This window comes from Cydia pomonella, chromosome 5 (assembly GCF_033807575.1).
Source record: "Cydia pomonella isolate Wapato2018A chromosome 5, ilCydPomo1, whole genome shotgun sequence".
Lineage (NCBI taxonomy): Eukaryota > Metazoa > Arthropoda > Insecta > Lepidoptera > Tortricidae > Cydia > Cydia pomonella.
Genome location: NC_084707.1, coordinates 10,491,432 through 10,507,896, shown reverse-complemented (window position 1 = coordinate 10,507,896; position 16,465 = coordinate 10,491,432). Strand labels below are relative to the sequence as shown.

Below are 16,465 nucleotides of genomic sequence, written 5' to 3'. Positions count from 1 at the left end.
GGTGGAGCTGGAGGTTCTTTATTCGGTTGTGGCTATTTTGTTTTATGTGGATGAGACGCAAGTTCAAACTTTGTAACAATACCAAATATAATAAGTATATAAAATGTTAAGATTGCACTGAAAACTAAAGCATATAAACCTATAAGGTGATTTTCACATACCACCTTAGTGTTTGAGTTTGAGTGGGACATTGCTATACATACTCATATATATATGGGCATTTGGCATAGTACTATCTTACACAAGGGCAATGTGCAAACCCGCATGAGTATGATAACTGCGAAATAGGCTTTACTGAGTGTTAAGCATTTTGAAATCATTTAAAAATGGTAAGATGTTTTCAGTTATATTTATCAAAATCCATTACATTTGTAAATATCACACAACAGATGCTAATATAACTAGATGTATCATAACTTAAGATCATTATTAAGATCTGCTTCTGATATTAAGTTAGGTATAAGAGCAAACATGTATACCGGATATATACCATTTGGAAAATTTGTTTGTTTACACTGTTTTATCCTTTTCAATTTAGCTTTGCCAAAGATTTTTATATATTCCTTCAATGGTCTTGTAACTGATGAATCAGCATCATCTTTTTCTGTTTTCCCTGAAGACGTCACATTTTCTTTAACAATAATAACTCCATTTTCTGACAGGGCATCCCTGAAATCAAAGAATAATGTATACTTAGTGATATACAGGATCCCATTGTCTTTTTTCTTGTTTTTTTTTATTACTTGGTTTTTATATTAATTTACAATTAGTTCTCCAGCAAAAGTAACACTATGATGGGTATTTTTAAGCTGGATGATTGTTGATTTCTATTGACATTGACAACTGAACTTATCAACAGAATAATAAGTTAATAATAAATTATTTGATAAAGACACTTATCATATCATGTTAAAAGGGAATACATTTCTTAGTTTTTTTTTTATTTGTTTGAATTCTAATTTTAGATAGGTAATACATAGGATTGTACAATACAAGTAAGGATAAATCCTAACTTGGTTTTAAAGAAATAAATTACCAAATGATAAGAAATGACATTAATACCTATACAGTAGCGGAAAATAATCTATCATATTTGTGTTTTTTTAAAGTATTTTTTTATGAGAACGACTAAGGCCGCCTAAACGATTATCATGTGAAAGTCCTTTAGATGGAGAATAAAATCATATACTACATTTGTATGACACCATATAAGAAACTCGTTTTGTACGAGTTTATTAAAAAGTGCATAAAATAACTAATACTCGAAATATAGGTAAAAGTGGTTTATTAATACTTAAAGAAAACAACAAAAATTACAGATTCTGCAATGAAAATCAAAATATTAGATTAGTACTTGGTACTGAAACCCTTTGCTTCAAGAACTGCTTAGCATCTTCGGGGCAGTGATGGAATCAACTTCGCGAGGAAAGAACTTGGAAGGCGTTCCCACTCTTCCTTTAATCGTTCAAATCTTTCGTTGACATTTCTTGCATTTCTTGCACTCACACAACGACCTAGCTCCTTCCATAGGTTTTCTATAGGATTTTGGCTGGGCCATTCCAAAACCCTCACTCTACGTTTTTTGAACCATTGTTTTAGACCACCATTAGACGAATGTTTCGGGTCATTATCTTGCTGAAACATAAACGCTCTGCCGGAATTTTGGCGTGCCCACTAAGAAACTGATCTTGTAATATTCCTTCATAAACTTCCTTCGTCATAATGCCGTTTATTCGATGTAAAGGACCAACTCCACTTGCACTGAAACAGCCCCGCAGCATAAGGGAGCCGCCGCAGTGTTTGACTGTAGGGAGCTGATACTTGGAGTCATAGCGAGCATTGTAGGGACGTCGTACGTAGTTAATTCCATCTGTTCGGAACAGTAAAAACTTGGGATTCATCGCTTCAAATTACCTTTTCCCACATTTCCGGAGTCTAAGAAAGATATTCTTTTCTAGCTGCTCGATTTTTCTTAGATATCAGTGGTTTCTTTGCAGGAAGACGAGCACGAAGTCCACCATCGATAAGACGATTTCTTATAGTACGTACGGACACAGAAACTGAATTTCCATACGATATTTCCCGCATAATGTCGCTCGATGTGAGTCGTGGATTGTGTCTTGCTATTTGCAAAATGTTGCGGTCTACCAAACATAATGTTCAGCGTGGGCCACCAGGTCTGTTGGGCCTTTTGACACCTCCGTGAGCTTTTTCCCGTTTCAAAACCTTCGATATAGTAGACTAATGAGCTTGAAATTGCTTAGCTAGCGTAGATTGTGTGAAACCATTTCTATAGCCATTTATAAATAAATAAATAAATATTATAGGACATTATTACACAAATTGACTAAGTCCCACAGTAAGCTCAATAAGGCTTGTGTTGAGGGTACTTAGACAACGATATATATATATATAATATATAAATATTTATAAATACTTAAATACATAGAAAACACCCATGACCCAGGAACAAATATCCATGCTCATCACACGAATAAATGCCCTTACCAGGATTTGAACCCGGGACCATCGGCTTCATAGGCAGGGTCACTACCCACGAGGCCAGACCGGTCGTCGTAATTTATACTTGCTTCTTGTATAACCACTGTTAAGTTTTTATTTCCACATGGTCTCCCCATGACGGAACTGATATTTCTTACAAATATGATTATTAATTAGCACGATATTCCGATTTTTATCGACTTAAATACTACTAGTGACGGACACTAAATTCCAGAAAAATGAGTTTCGAAATATGTACCGGCCTGTTAGCATATAATTGGTTGAGAATAAATCAATATAACCTTTTTTGATAAGTTATCAACAAATTCAGTACTTGGTTTCATCTAATTTGAAATATTTTACAGAAAAATCACAATATGATAAAATAAAATCCGCTACTGTATGTGTATAGGAAGCCACTAACTAATTATTACAGATCAAATTCCAGGCTCTGTCTGTGATACATAATTTACATACATTAATGTAAACAAAAAAATCTCATATTTACCTGCAATATGTTAAATATGAAAGCAAATCTTCATCTTTTAAATATCCTAAAACCCACTGGTTCCAAATTAGGTCATATTTTTTTTCTGGTCTAAATTCTTGTAAACTCACTTTATATAAATTTCCTAATTTGTCTGCATTACTTCCAACATATTCTCTAATAGTGTTTATGAATTTTTCATCTGGTTCAACCACATCGACCAAGCTGAAATGAGGTATTAGTAAATACTTAGATATTCTTCCAATGCCGGCTCCACAGTCGAGAGCTAAATTAGTAGATGGTCGATTTTCGGTCGAGAGAATAGACTGTAAAAACAATCTAGATCCTTGAATGTCTACATCCGAAATAAAGCCAAAACCTCCGAGTACGCCATCAACTGTAGCTGGAATTTCGGACCAGTACTCTAAAGCTTTTTCATAGCATATACTTTCTTGAGCATCGGTCATGCTTCAGAAAATGTGTGATACCTAAGATGCAGGAACACAAGGTAGTCAATCTTGAGTACCCCGACTTTCTGAACACGATTTATTCTTCGTGCACGAGTTTATTCAAAATACTTTCTCACTTTTTATCAGAATTTATTTATATGTACTATTTATCCATGAGCTCCATACGTTTTCTATCGATTTGACTTAACTTAGACATTTCTGACTTCTGTCACTTCTGTGTATGTATACGGGCCCGTACATTTCATGCCGTTGACGCAAGAATGACGTAATTTCACATACAGGAAGTTTGTTACAACACTACAAGGGGTATAGCCATACTGCCCTTAGCGAAAAAAATAATTTCTTTTTACTGGATTATTAACCTATATATATAAATATAGTTTAATTTGCATCTAATACAATTACTTTGCATCTAAAATAATATTCGAGTTTTTCACACTATTAATCCCAATTTTAATTTCGGTACTATGCCGCAGGGGCCATTTTTAGATTTATTTTAGTTTTAGATTTAATTTAGTCATATTTTAGTTTTAGTTTACATTATTAATTGTTTATAAGGTTATATTATTGTACTAGTAAGTCGAATTACATCTATTTTATTGAATTCCATGAGACAATAAAAACAAAAGACATGAATTTTAATTTTTGAAATCAGATATGTTAAACATTATTAAATTCTACATGAAATATGTAAATTTGATAACTGTCGCAATCTCGCACGTAATTTTTAAATTTTTCTGAAAATTTTCAACCCAATTTTTTACTATTTTTAAAGAGATAATTCTTTTTTTTTTTTCAGAAAATGACCTTATTTGTATATACAACATACCTAAACCACAAAGAAATCGGATTAGTACTTTGGCTGTAACAAAATAAAAATGTTTTTTTCTTTTTTTGCATTTCTTTTAAAACCTAAAGCATTTGAGGCTTATTTATTGGTGAAACCACTACATATATATATATAGGTCAATAATCTAGTATAAGGAATTATTTTTTTCGCTAAGGGCAGTTTGGCCATCCATGCTTACCCGGCTATACCCTTTAAGGGTTCTCCACACTCGTGCGCAAATCGAGGCACGAAGCCGCGAACGCGAGTGTGAAGGGCCCTCGCGTCGATTTCGTAGAATGTTCACGCCTTCGCACCTTATTCCCCGTTTTTTGTCGGTATTAGGCCCGCGTCAAAGGAGACACGAAACGCGAACTTGCAACACTCGCGATCGCTTCGCGCCGCGATTCGCTCACGATTTTCAGTCAGTTTACAGATTAACCGACGTTAATCTGTAAACTGTCATAACCTTCTATGGCGCCTACTTGGTTACTGGGTGCGAACTTGATCAACCAAAAATCAATTTAACAGCTCCCAGTTTGAATCAGTGTCTTGCCGCAAACTAAATCCGATCAGCTGACGCTTCGGCGCCATCTTGCCGCGAACCAAACTGTGAAATCGCCACGAAGTCGCGCCGCGATTCACGCGCATAGTCCGGAGGGGGCTTTAGATATACTCGTACTTACTTACCAAAGAATACAATACTTACTGATACTTACCTATTGGCGCGTAGAAAAATAAATACTATTTACGTAAAACACACTTAAAAATCAAAAATATGTATTATTTAAACTAATAATATATTCTTAAGTTGAATGACAATAAGATGAAAGCCAGTTAGACGTTTCTGCCGTTTCTCTACTGATTGACAAGAATTTATATCATTTTAACTAAAGAGGTTGACAAACGATTAATTATTATGAAAATACTAATTGGAATCAACTCTATGTCGCGTGACGTCATTTTTCCGTCAACGGCATGAAATATACGGGCCCTGAAATTATACCACAGAGTAAAGTAAGTAATAATAATAAATAATAATTCAGCCTATATACGTCCCACTGCTGGGCACAGGCCTCCTCTCATGTGCGAGAGGGCTCGGGCTATAGTTCCCACGCTAGCCCAATGCGGATTGGGGACTTCACATACACCTTTGAATTTCTTCGCAGATGTATGCAGGTTTCCTCACGATGTTTTCCTTCACCGAAAAGCTAGTGGTAAATATCAAATGACATTTCGTACATAAGTTCCGAAAAACTCATTGGTACGAGCCAGGATTTGAACCCGCGACCTCCGAATTGAAAGTCGGACGCCATATCCACTCGGCCACCACCGCTTCAAAAGTAAGTATCCCACCAAAAACATTTCATGTAAAGTGTTACCAAGACTAACATGCGCCTATAGTTTTAACACTAAAAAGTCATCAGGGGGCCTTCCGGGAAAATCGAAATTCGCAAATTGCGGGGATCTTTCTCTTTTACTCTCACTAAGACGTAATTAGAGTGACAGAGAAAAATGCCCGCAATTGACGAACTTCGATTTTCGCGGTAGGCCTCCAGATCTCTTAATACCAAGACTTTTACTCCGTTAATCCTAACCCTTTAATTCTATAAATCCTAACTTTACAAGATCTAACTCTATAAAGCCATCATCTTGGTTAAACAGTATAGCTTGGCCGTTTCGTTGCTGTGAAATTAGACATGCTCGTGGTCAACATTTGTAACAGCAGTGAAACGGCCAAGTTTGACGTTTAAAATAACCCGTGCGCCAACCAAAAAGTAAAGTAAGTATATAGGATACAGCCTACCGCGAACCAAGTTCGACGTGTTGCCTCCCTGTTACACTTACGTGCGATTTACAAGTGCAATTGACTCTAAAGATGGTCTGATTTTTCGTAAAACGGAAAACTACTGTAGCTTGGGCCAGTTGCAACTGTGCAAATGGTAAGTTCTATAATACTTTTGCTAGTATGTGGATCCCTTTATTAATATTATCGCGCGTTGTAGTTGTATGGCAACACAATGGCAAACGTTCTTTACGTCAACTTTTATGGTGACAGACGGAGGAATATTTTGAAGATTCCAAAATGGTTAGTGAAATATTATCAAATCTTCTTTTATTGCGCCGATCTTACTATCAAATAAGTTTTTTAACGTCTGCTTGTATAATTTGAGGTTTTTTTTGATGTGGGAGTGTATATTTTCAGTGACTATATAGTGTGAATGAATGCGGTTTTAAAAATATTTTTTTTTTCAAGTGCCGTGTTCCGTTTTATTTTAATTTAAAATTTCATGCCTTAGTATGCAGGAAACTGCAGGCCTCCTGTGTTACTAGGGAATTTTCGTCGAATGTACCAGTTTGTTTTGATTCTTATAACATCAATCTGTCATAGACAATAAAACGACTGTATTTCGGAAACTATATAAACGTTTCAACTTTCTTAGGGCCGGACACAGTGTCTCCAGCATATATCGCCAGGATGCGTACAGTCTCGAGGCGAAACTTCACTTTAAATCACACTCCTGTTTTGCCCAGTTACGTTTTGAACGTAATGGAACACATTTTCTTTTCTTTCAGGGTAAGGTTAAGTGCTCAGAACTGCGTACGAAGGACAAGAAGGAGCTCTTCAAACAACTGGAAGAGCTGAAGACTGAGTTAACAAATCTCAGAGTAGCTAAAGTCACTGGTGGAGCAGCTTCCAAGCTGTCTAAAATGTAAGTGTATTTTTCCCTGTGGACGTGGATTTATTTTTCTCGTTGGTTCGTCTATCAGATAGCGGATTAGAGGGAAATTGATCTTGACGTTTTTGATGTGAAGATCCTTCACAAGGTTCGATTTGAGTGATAGTTCATGTTTAAATTATGAGTATTTTATCTGATTTCCTCGCATGTTTGGAGAAAAGCACTATATAGGCCTCGGCAGGAACAGCAATTCGTGGATTCGTCTTCTTTGTCGGACTGCGCTACGAAACTTATCCACGAATCCCGGCCTCTACAATAATGTACTATACTCTTCAGACTTTATTTACCCCGTTGCCGTAAGTTTTTAATTAAGTGGGTATATATTTACTCAAATAACAATATAGAAAATATTGTCATGACATAAATACCTACATATCTAATATCACACCTTAAGATGCAATAGTTGCACCTCAACACTGCTTCGCATTGATTTGTTGAGCCAAATTTTGTTAAATACGAGGAAACAATAAGAATTTCAAGTTTTCTTATCGCCATTGACAATAATTGGGTTCATTACTCTACAACTGTACATATTCAACATAGTCACATTAATTATTTGCAAACTTAACAAGTTATATTAGTTAAATTTTCTATATTGAAAGGGTGAAAAGTTTTGTTACAAAATAAGAATTAAAGGTCTTTTTAGGTAACTTAGCGAAATACAAAACGAAAGAACAGAAATTATTGAATGGTAACTATTTAAAATATTTCTAAGTCTCTAAATATTATTACTGGTTTGTAACTGGTTATGAGAAAATAGTAAATTTTCTTATTTTGTACCTGGTTACAAAACTCGGTTACATACGCGGCCGAAAGGCCTTTTTCTTTAATAAATGATACAGTAAATATAATGAAAAGTGTAATAGACATGGTAAATATGATCTTGCAAACTGTGTTACCATAGGATAAAAAAAGTTGTTTTTTTTACTTACTTGTTTCTATTATTTTGACTATATGGTGTGAGTTTCTAGTCCGATTAATCGATCTAACAGGAAAAAAAGCCAGGTAGACCGATCACTTGAACTAAGCGGAATGCGAATCCATGCAGGCAGATAGTGGATCTAACTGAAATTAAAAAGACCAAGTAGAGAGTAGATTACTCGGACGGAGTGGAATTGCGATTCCTTATAGTCCGATAGACGGGGACCAACGGGAAAAATACATTCACGTCGTCCGACTAGTCGGAAAAAGCAGTCGGACTACGTGGCCACAGGGGTATTTTTTAGTAACTTTATCTCTTATTATTATTTATTTATTTAATCTTTATTGCACAATACATGAAGGTACAAATGGCGGACTTAATGCCTTAAGGCATTCTCTACCAGTCAACCACTCTCTATATTGTCTCTCTTGGAGGCGATAATATAATTCATCATCATCATCTAGTCTATAAGTGCTATTGAGCATTACAATAAATATTCAACATATTTAACCTTTTGACCGCCGTAGTCTGATATATCAGACAATCAATACCCAGCTCGTGTCGCCGCAGTCTGATAAATAAGACAATTTTTTTCATGTTTTTCTCAAGACATTCTTTACTTTTAATAAAATTTACTTTGGTTCTTTGCATAAGTAAGTCGCAGTAATTGTTAATTAAGTAACAGTGAGACTGATCTGTTGATTTTATTATATTTTCTAGTTGAAAATAAACTTTAATTATACCATTAGATTATGTATGATTTTACCCCAAGTCTCGTAGCCAAAGTCTTATTTAAAAGACACCAGTGATGTGACGATGATTGGTATTGAAATATCTACGTCGACTTTCTCATTCGATGTTTAGATTTACGACGTAAGATTTATGCATGCGACTGACCTTACTTAGCTAACCTATTTTATCACTTCGATATGTTCTTTTAAATAAATTTAAGAATGTTAACATGTTTTTTATTTCTCAATTTTTGTGTATAGTTTTAGCCGCTTAATTGGGAAATGTCTCGGATTACATGTACCTAATTGCCGAAAACAATAAAAACATTATAAAAACCTAACCTAGGGTGCCGCCGGCACAGAGGTAGGGCTCAGGTTGCCGCGGTTGTCGAGGCCGCAGAAAGAGCAACTGCCAATACCCAACCCCTTTATTCGGTTCAGGACAGATTCTGTTTAAGGCAGATTCTGGCTACGGCAGATTCGTGTTATGGCAGAAGTAAGTATATAATTAGGTATTACTTAGAAATAAATATATTTGAATTGTACTAGTGCCTACCTTCCAGGGTTTCGTGAAGTCGGTTTTTTTCATCGATGATAGATAATGATTTGATTGATTTTTTGATGATGATTTGAATCGATAAATAAGGCGAGCCTCTGTTATCGTGGTTCATCGGTAATCCCTACTAAGTTATTATATTCCGCAATAATAATCAATACAGACTACGCCGTCGTCTTAAAAATGAGACCGCATGTGACGTCAAAGATATAACTTAGAAAATTTTAGTGGTGTAGATTACTCGATATTTCAAAGTTATGTTAGGTCAACAAAATATATAAGAAGGTACTGTTTAGTAGTTTTAAAACTTTGAATACTATAATAATATTGAGTTTACAATATTTATTTATCAAAATAATTGTGTTACTGTGTAAAATTTTATGATTTATTATGCCAAACAACGTTGAAATTTTCAGATTCGATACGTTTCTAATGTGATCAATCCTCTCCCTACTAGTGTCAACTTATCAACGAAAATACAATGAAGCCTTCGCCAATGTCTGAAATAGTAGACCGCTCATGACGTCACAGATACGAAATAAAAAATAATAGTGATGTAGCAAAGTCCATCAATAAATTTGCATAGCTGGTAAAATTCACAGATTCAATCCATTAATAAAGGGACGAAACCATAAAAAAGACATTGGTAAACGTGATTTAATTATTATAATATTTTTTTTTAATGATAAGGTGGTAAAAAATGAAGTTAATCACTGTAAACTATAAACAATAAAATATTTTATCGTAAGTTATGTGGCAAGCACTACACAGTTTGTTATTACTTAGTATAGGCGGCGACACGGGCACGTCCGATGACATCCTAAGCGGCGTTCAAAAGGTTAATAAGTGGGATACAAAAAAAGTATTTATTTAGTTTTGAATGAATGATTCAATCTTGATCAAATTATATACTGTAAGCTATTATTAATGGGGAGAAATTGGTTGTTTGTCTACAGAGCTGGATGTGGGATGCATTGTACAGATGATTGCATTTCTAAGTACAGAATATGATGATAAAAAGTAATCTTTTTAAGTAATATAAATTACATATTTTCAGTCGGGTGGTAAGGAAAGCCATTGCCCGAGTATACATTGTATACCACCAGAAGATGAAGGTTAACCTGCGTAATCACTACAAGAACAAGAAGTACAAGCCCCTGGACTTGAGACCCAAGAAGACCCGTGCTATGCGTAAGGCCCTCACAAAGCATGAAGCCAAGATTAAGACCAGAAAAGAGATCAGAAAGAAGTCTCTCTTCCCCCCAAGGGTGTATGCTGTTAAGGCTTAATAAAATCATTTAAATATTTAGATTTCTTTTATTTTCTCATCATCTGAAATTAACAAAAAATTATTTATGGCAAGGTGTGTTTAGATCTAGGGAATATGCTGTTCACGTGAGAATCATGTGAGAATTTTGGTGAACGTGCTATTCGGATGCATTTATTTAGACCTGTTGCCCTCTGCATGTCTTAACCCATCCTGCATTTATGGTATAGTCTCTCGATCTAGATGCACCTTTATTAGACTTGCGTCGTTTACGAGTGAGCGATTTAAATGAACTATATCTTTTGATTAAACTCACTGATGATTTAATTTGTTCAGTAACTAATCTATCTCAGTTTTCATTGCTTGCTCTTTCCCACTCGTGATTTGAATTCGAGCTGGCTGATTTGAATGCGAATATGTGTCAGAGTGGTTTGGAAGAATTCAGAGGGTATTGGGAAAACATGGCAAGATTGTATTGCGTGATTCGCCGTCTTGATCGCACTTATGTGTATCTGATTGGTTGACATCTCTATCTACTCACACGTGAACAATATAATCTACAGATTAGGGATTGCAAACCGGATTGATTTTCAATCCGGCCGGATCCGGTTTGGTATAGGGATATCAAAGTTAATTAAATGACATATTTTTCTAGTTTTTTGCGTAATACGTATTCCTAAATCTATAATTTGAAGTTAATAAATAACTTCTTAACAATAAAATAACCCTTAGTAGTAAAAAGTGTGACATTGTCAATATCACTTAAAAACCAAAATATGAAATTGGTCATTTACTATAATATAACCATTCAAAAGTGCTCAAATTTTCGTTTACAATTATAAATTTGATTAGTTTCCAAAGCCCGGTAATGGGATGTGAGGTGGGAATTGGAACTCCTTGAAAAGACAAGTTTTCGTAACTATTCCTTGATTGAATTCTTTGTAACGTTGACATCCATTCTAGTAAGAAAATAAGATATTTTACTATTAACCAAAATGATATTAAATTTTCCCTCATTTTTTGCCCAAGAAAGTAGTAAAGTAGACTATGATTTAAAAAATTTACTTTTTTTTTATTTACAGAAAATTATATTGGTCAAATTATAGGGAATGGAACACGACACGACGATCTCATGCGAAAAATAATAGAGTGTACGATTGAAATCCATCGCGGAAAGGGACTCTCTAAGAAAAGTTACATGGATCAAATAAAGAATTGGCTAGACGTAGAGTAGCATGTACCATGAAGGAAATTGCATAAGATAGGATGAAATTGTAAATACAAAAGATTCTCTCTCAGATTTGAATAGAGAATAAACAACATTTTATCATATATATATATATATATATATATATATATATATATATATATAAAATCGAAGTAAACTAAAGATTATCAATGTTATCATTTAATTTCATACATTCATTTTCAATACTTACAATCATATATTCATTCACACATATTGATTAGCCCAACTCTAGTCGGTTGAGTACCGCCGACTTAATCCTGCTCATTTGTTTACTTTTAATCTCCTATGACATCATTATGACACTCTTTTCTTCTCTTTAGCATAAATTACAAATGCCTTCCATGGCATCTCCATCGTTTAATTTTTCCTTCTATTACAGTATTTATGTAATCGTCGTATCGTGCCACCAACATGAAAGGCAACTTCTGTTCCCAGTCATCGCCATAATAAAAATATTTTTATTTAACTAAATTTAAACTTTTTCATTCGTTTTATGCTCTGTTCAACTTCATTCCTCTCATCCGTCGCCTTTTCCTCATCTAAACCGCACAGTGCATGCTGTATTTAGGCGTTTTTTTTTTAATGGACCGGATCCGGTAGCTCCTGAAAAGTGCCGGCTTACCGGATCCGCCGGACCGGATTGCAATCCCTACTACAGATCCACTGAGCAAAATGAGTGATGTATATCACTGCAAGCGAAAGATGAAAATCAATCTTTTCAACTGACAAGGAAGGGTACCCAACTGTCCGACTCAGATTTCATTCATTTTGATATATGTTATAGAGTAGTCTAAAATAACGGACACGAATTTTTTTTAGCTGCCCAAACTCAACCTATTGGGAGAAATTGTCTTCCAAAGTACTAAAAAGTTACTAAATCTTCTAACTCCTATAGAAAGTGATGCTCAAGCAACTTGCTAGTTAATGGCTTGTTTGAGTATATGTTTGAGAGCAGGAAATAATGAGCACGTTTTTTGTTATATCTGCATAAACTCAAGTTTTCCTAAAAAAACACCCGTCTTTATGTGTGATAAGATATTATAAAACTTCGAATGTCGATTTTTTTAGGAAAAAATGAGTTTTAGCCGATATAACAAAACACGTGCTCATTATTTTTTGCTACTTTCAAACATATACTCAAACCAGCCATTAACTAGCAAGTTGCTTGAGCATCACTTTCTATAGGAGTTAGAAGATTTAGTAACTTTTTAGTACTTTGGAGGACAATTTCTCCCAATAGGTTGAGTTTGGGCAGCTAAAAAAAAACGTGTCCGTTATTTTAGACTACTCTATAACATATATCAAAATGAATCAAATCGGAGTCGGACAGTTGGGTACCCTTCCTTGTGAGAGAAGCGTTTTGCGCAGATTTAACCAACAGAGCAAAGAATGATAACTCGCATATCTCCTTATACTTGTAAGAAATGAATGTAATATGCGGTTTGCAGCAGTCTATGCTTCCTTATCCTATTTTTTTAGCTTATTACAATTCAGAATCACTTTGAACCTTATTTTATCAAAAGACTGTAGTTAGTAATATTAGCCTTGACTAGGTAATAGTAGGTATGTAGGTAATACTGGAACTTTGTTTATATGGCAGATTGTCGGCCAATGTATTTCAATATACCTATAATAATCCAGGATGCCGTGACCCACAAACTGTAGACTGAATGTTGGTGTTGCACTCTGCTGATTGTTCAGATAAACCAAGCTACTTATTTTATAGTTCTTCATGTTTTTGTTTCTTGCGGTGGGGGAATGACCAAAACTCTGAGCCTAATCCAATAACATCCCTTTCTCTTTTTGCAAATGCAGTAAAGGATGAGACACAGTTCCCAATGAAATAATTAGCTTTCCCAAGAATTGCCAAATCCATGTGAGGATTTGGAGGCTTTAGGTTTACAATAGATACATCTAATCGGTGCAAGGCATTTGTTAAATCATCGATCATGTGGTTGGAATCTGAAGCCACAAAGACATACTTTATGTCATTCAATCTCTTTAGTACTCTCTTTATTTGTCTGAAAAAAAAAAAGAATTAGTAGGATAAATTATTTTTCATTTATCTCCTTTATCTTCATATTTCTTATTTTAGCCCATAATCCTTTTGCTAACAATCAACAACTACTCTTATATAATACATGACAGGTTGAAACAGAAATATGAACTAGTTGATTTAAGTTTTCTAATATCATACTTAATTATGTCCGACTTTGATGGCAGGCACATGGATTCTGTCAGAGGCCCTCTTTCATTTTTATAGCCCACACACTGAGGAGCAGCAAACAACAGAGGGCTGTCCTTCACATGTTGACAAGCCCTTGCCCAGTCCTGGCCATTCCGAAGGTGGATACCAAGAAAACCACCCCCACTCATGTTTTTCTTTATGAACTGCCTCGATCTTGTTGCAATGTCATCACTCCATTGCATGTACTTATGCAAAGGTCTATTTTCACTTTGCACAGGAAAACTGGCAGGAGCACCTGAGAGAACAAAATAGTACTCTCTTATTATGGATAAAGAGGAAAATAAAAATTAAACATGTCAATTTTGATCATGCTAAGTGCTGTAAGGAAATCACCTGTGAAGGCTAACACTGGCCATTTTGAAGTTGGGTATTTCTGTTGCCATTTCTCAATCATGACTGCATTGGTTGAATCATAATTCAAGGGCCCATAGAATTCAGATGCTGCAAAGTCTATATTAAATGTATCCCAGAATGGGCCAAAAGGGTTACCAGATTTTGCATTGCAACTGTTATCTTGTTCTCCTTGTCGTTGAGTGTAACAGAAAGCTACTCTTTTTTCACTTGGCCAGAGAGTTGGTGCAATTTCAGACATGAAGTGTTCCATCGTTATCACCTTATGATACTGGACTAAAGCTTCAGGTTTAAAATAAGTGTCAAAAGGAACTTGCCTAGACCTCGGCTCTCCGTACCTGTATTCAACCCATGGAGGTAAAATCAATGTTCTGTTAAGGGCTTTACTGAATGCTAGGGCGCCTAAGAAATTATCTGCTTGATTACCAAACCTGCCTGTAAATAATTATAAGATTAAAATTAAGAAAAGTTGCCGAGTAGTTAATAGCGAAGTACTGAATTTGTTTAATAAATGAGATATGCCGGTACAACTTGGAAGAAAAAAGGTGCTTCTGCTTACCCATGCAAGGACAGTATACCAAGTACCCATTACTATCCTGGACATCAGAACAAGCTAATTCTATAGTAAATAAGAAAAATAATACGCAATTTAACATATTGAATAGATTACTTAATTAAAATACTAATTTTATTCCTTTCATTGAACACAAAAGTAAAAGTCGGAATTTCAGTTACACATTTCGATCAAGTTTTTGACAATGACAATTGACCATGGAGATATAAAATGGAGCACACTCTAACTTTTTTTGTTATAGTAAATTGAACCTTATCACGGAGGCAGAAATTCTTACCAGACTAGAGAAAACGGTTCACTTGAGATAGCAAAAGTGGGGCGCGGTGTCTCACTCGCACATGTTGCCAATGTTAAAAAGCCCCACACAAGCTTTATGGTAAGATAAGCCGCAGTCGCACTTAGCGACACCTGTCGCCCCTAGAGGTTTACCACAAGCAGCGGCGCAGACAACCATATTGATCACTATGGATTATACTCGCAAGAAGTTCCTACGGGAGCCACTAGATAGCGCAAATATTAAAACTGTGTCAATATAATTTATATAAAATTATAAAGTTCGGATTCGGACAGAGGTGGTGTTATTAAAAAGTTTGTAAGTGTATGCGGTATTAAAAATTGTATTTATTTACGAATGAAAATAAAAGTTAAGTGAATAAACTGTTTGTATTTGTCAATTAGCACCTACCCACCACACGCAAAAAGTCACATAGTGATACACAGTAAATAGTCGCTATCAATTTTATTGCACTATCACAAGCGCGCGCTCGTTGCGCACACTTACACAGCTTAGATGAACACAGATACACACAGACGACTGCGGATGCAGCCAAATCTCACGATTACTATTTTAATCAAAGGAAGGACCGCGAGCGTGACAGTGTGTGTTACCGTCCGTCACCATGTGATTGTGGTATTATATTTTCTCAGGTGTATCACAATCATTCAATAGGGTTGTTTCCAATTTTTTGAAACGCTTGTATTACGTTCTATATTACCTAAAAGTTGCTGTAAAATTCAACTTTTATACTAAAAACGGCTTTAAATATGTTAAATCAACAAAATAGATTTTGACAGATGCTTTCGCGCCCAAAACGCTCTTTGAAAATTGTGTGACGTCACAGTTCACGGTTTGACACATAACTACATACACACGTAGAAGATACGAACTGTCAACTGACATTTGTCATTTGTTGTTTATCGCCTAACTGTCAACAGTGTCAATCCGAGAGTTGTGACGTCATCAGGATCTTCAATAACGTTTCGAGTTTGGTCACGTGACGTGTGCCAAAAGATATTTTAAATTCAATATTTACAAAAATATGGTCATTACAGGCCCCCTAAAAGTAGTTTAACATGTTCTTATAATCCAATAGTACATTACGATACAAGTGCGAAAAATAGGAAATTCGAAACGAGTGGCGATAAATTAAAACACGACCGAAGGGAGTGTTTTAAATCGACACGAGTTGCGAATTACCTATTCGCACATGTATCGTACAACGTTTTACAGTACATATGGCCCTTTAAATGTTCGACACAGT

At 35.2% G+C, this 16,465-nt stretch overlaps 3 protein-coding genes across 3 annotated transcripts; 1 reads left to right on the top strand and 2 right to left on the bottom strand.

The window, feature by feature from the left end:
• Positions 1-330: 330 nt before the first annotated feature.
• LOC133518293 (alpha N-terminal protein methyltransferase 1-like) lies at positions 331-3,766 on the bottom strand. Its single transcript, XM_061851963.1, has 2 exons — positions 3,011-3,766; positions 331-669 (listed from the first exon to the last, which is right to left on the bottom strand). The coding sequence occupies exons 1-2, from the start codon at positions 3,454-3,456 to the stop codon at positions 411-413; spliced, it is 705 nt and encodes a 234-aa protein (XP_061707947.1). The 5' UTR covers positions 3,457-3,766; the 3' UTR covers positions 331-410.
• A 2,462-nt stretch (positions 3,767-6,228) lies between these two features.
• LOC133518301 (large ribosomal subunit protein uL29) lies at positions 6,229-10,542 on the top strand. Its single transcript, XM_061851975.1, has 3 exons — positions 6,229-6,374; positions 6,863-6,999; positions 10,293-10,542. Exons 1-3 carry the CDS (start codon positions 6,372-6,374, stop codon positions 10,522-10,524), a joined length of 372 nt encoding a protein of 123 aa, XP_061707959.1. The 5' UTR covers positions 6,229-6,371; the 3' UTR covers positions 10,525-10,542.
• Positions 10,543-11,894: 1,352 nt separating this feature from the next.
• Positions 11,895-15,087, bottom strand: LOC133517699 (GDP-fucose protein O-fucosyltransferase 1). The gene is made up of 4 exons (XM_061851068.1): positions 14,910-15,087; positions 14,333-14,785; positions 13,949-14,234; positions 11,895-13,772 (listed from the first exon to the last, which is right to left on the bottom strand). Exons 1-4 carry the CDS (start codon positions 15,004-15,006, stop codon positions 13,472-13,474), a joined length of 1,137 nt encoding a protein of 378 aa, XP_061707052.1. The 5' UTR covers positions 15,007-15,087; the 3' UTR covers positions 11,895-13,471.
• Between the last annotated feature and the right edge of the window lie 1,378 nt (positions 15,088-16,465).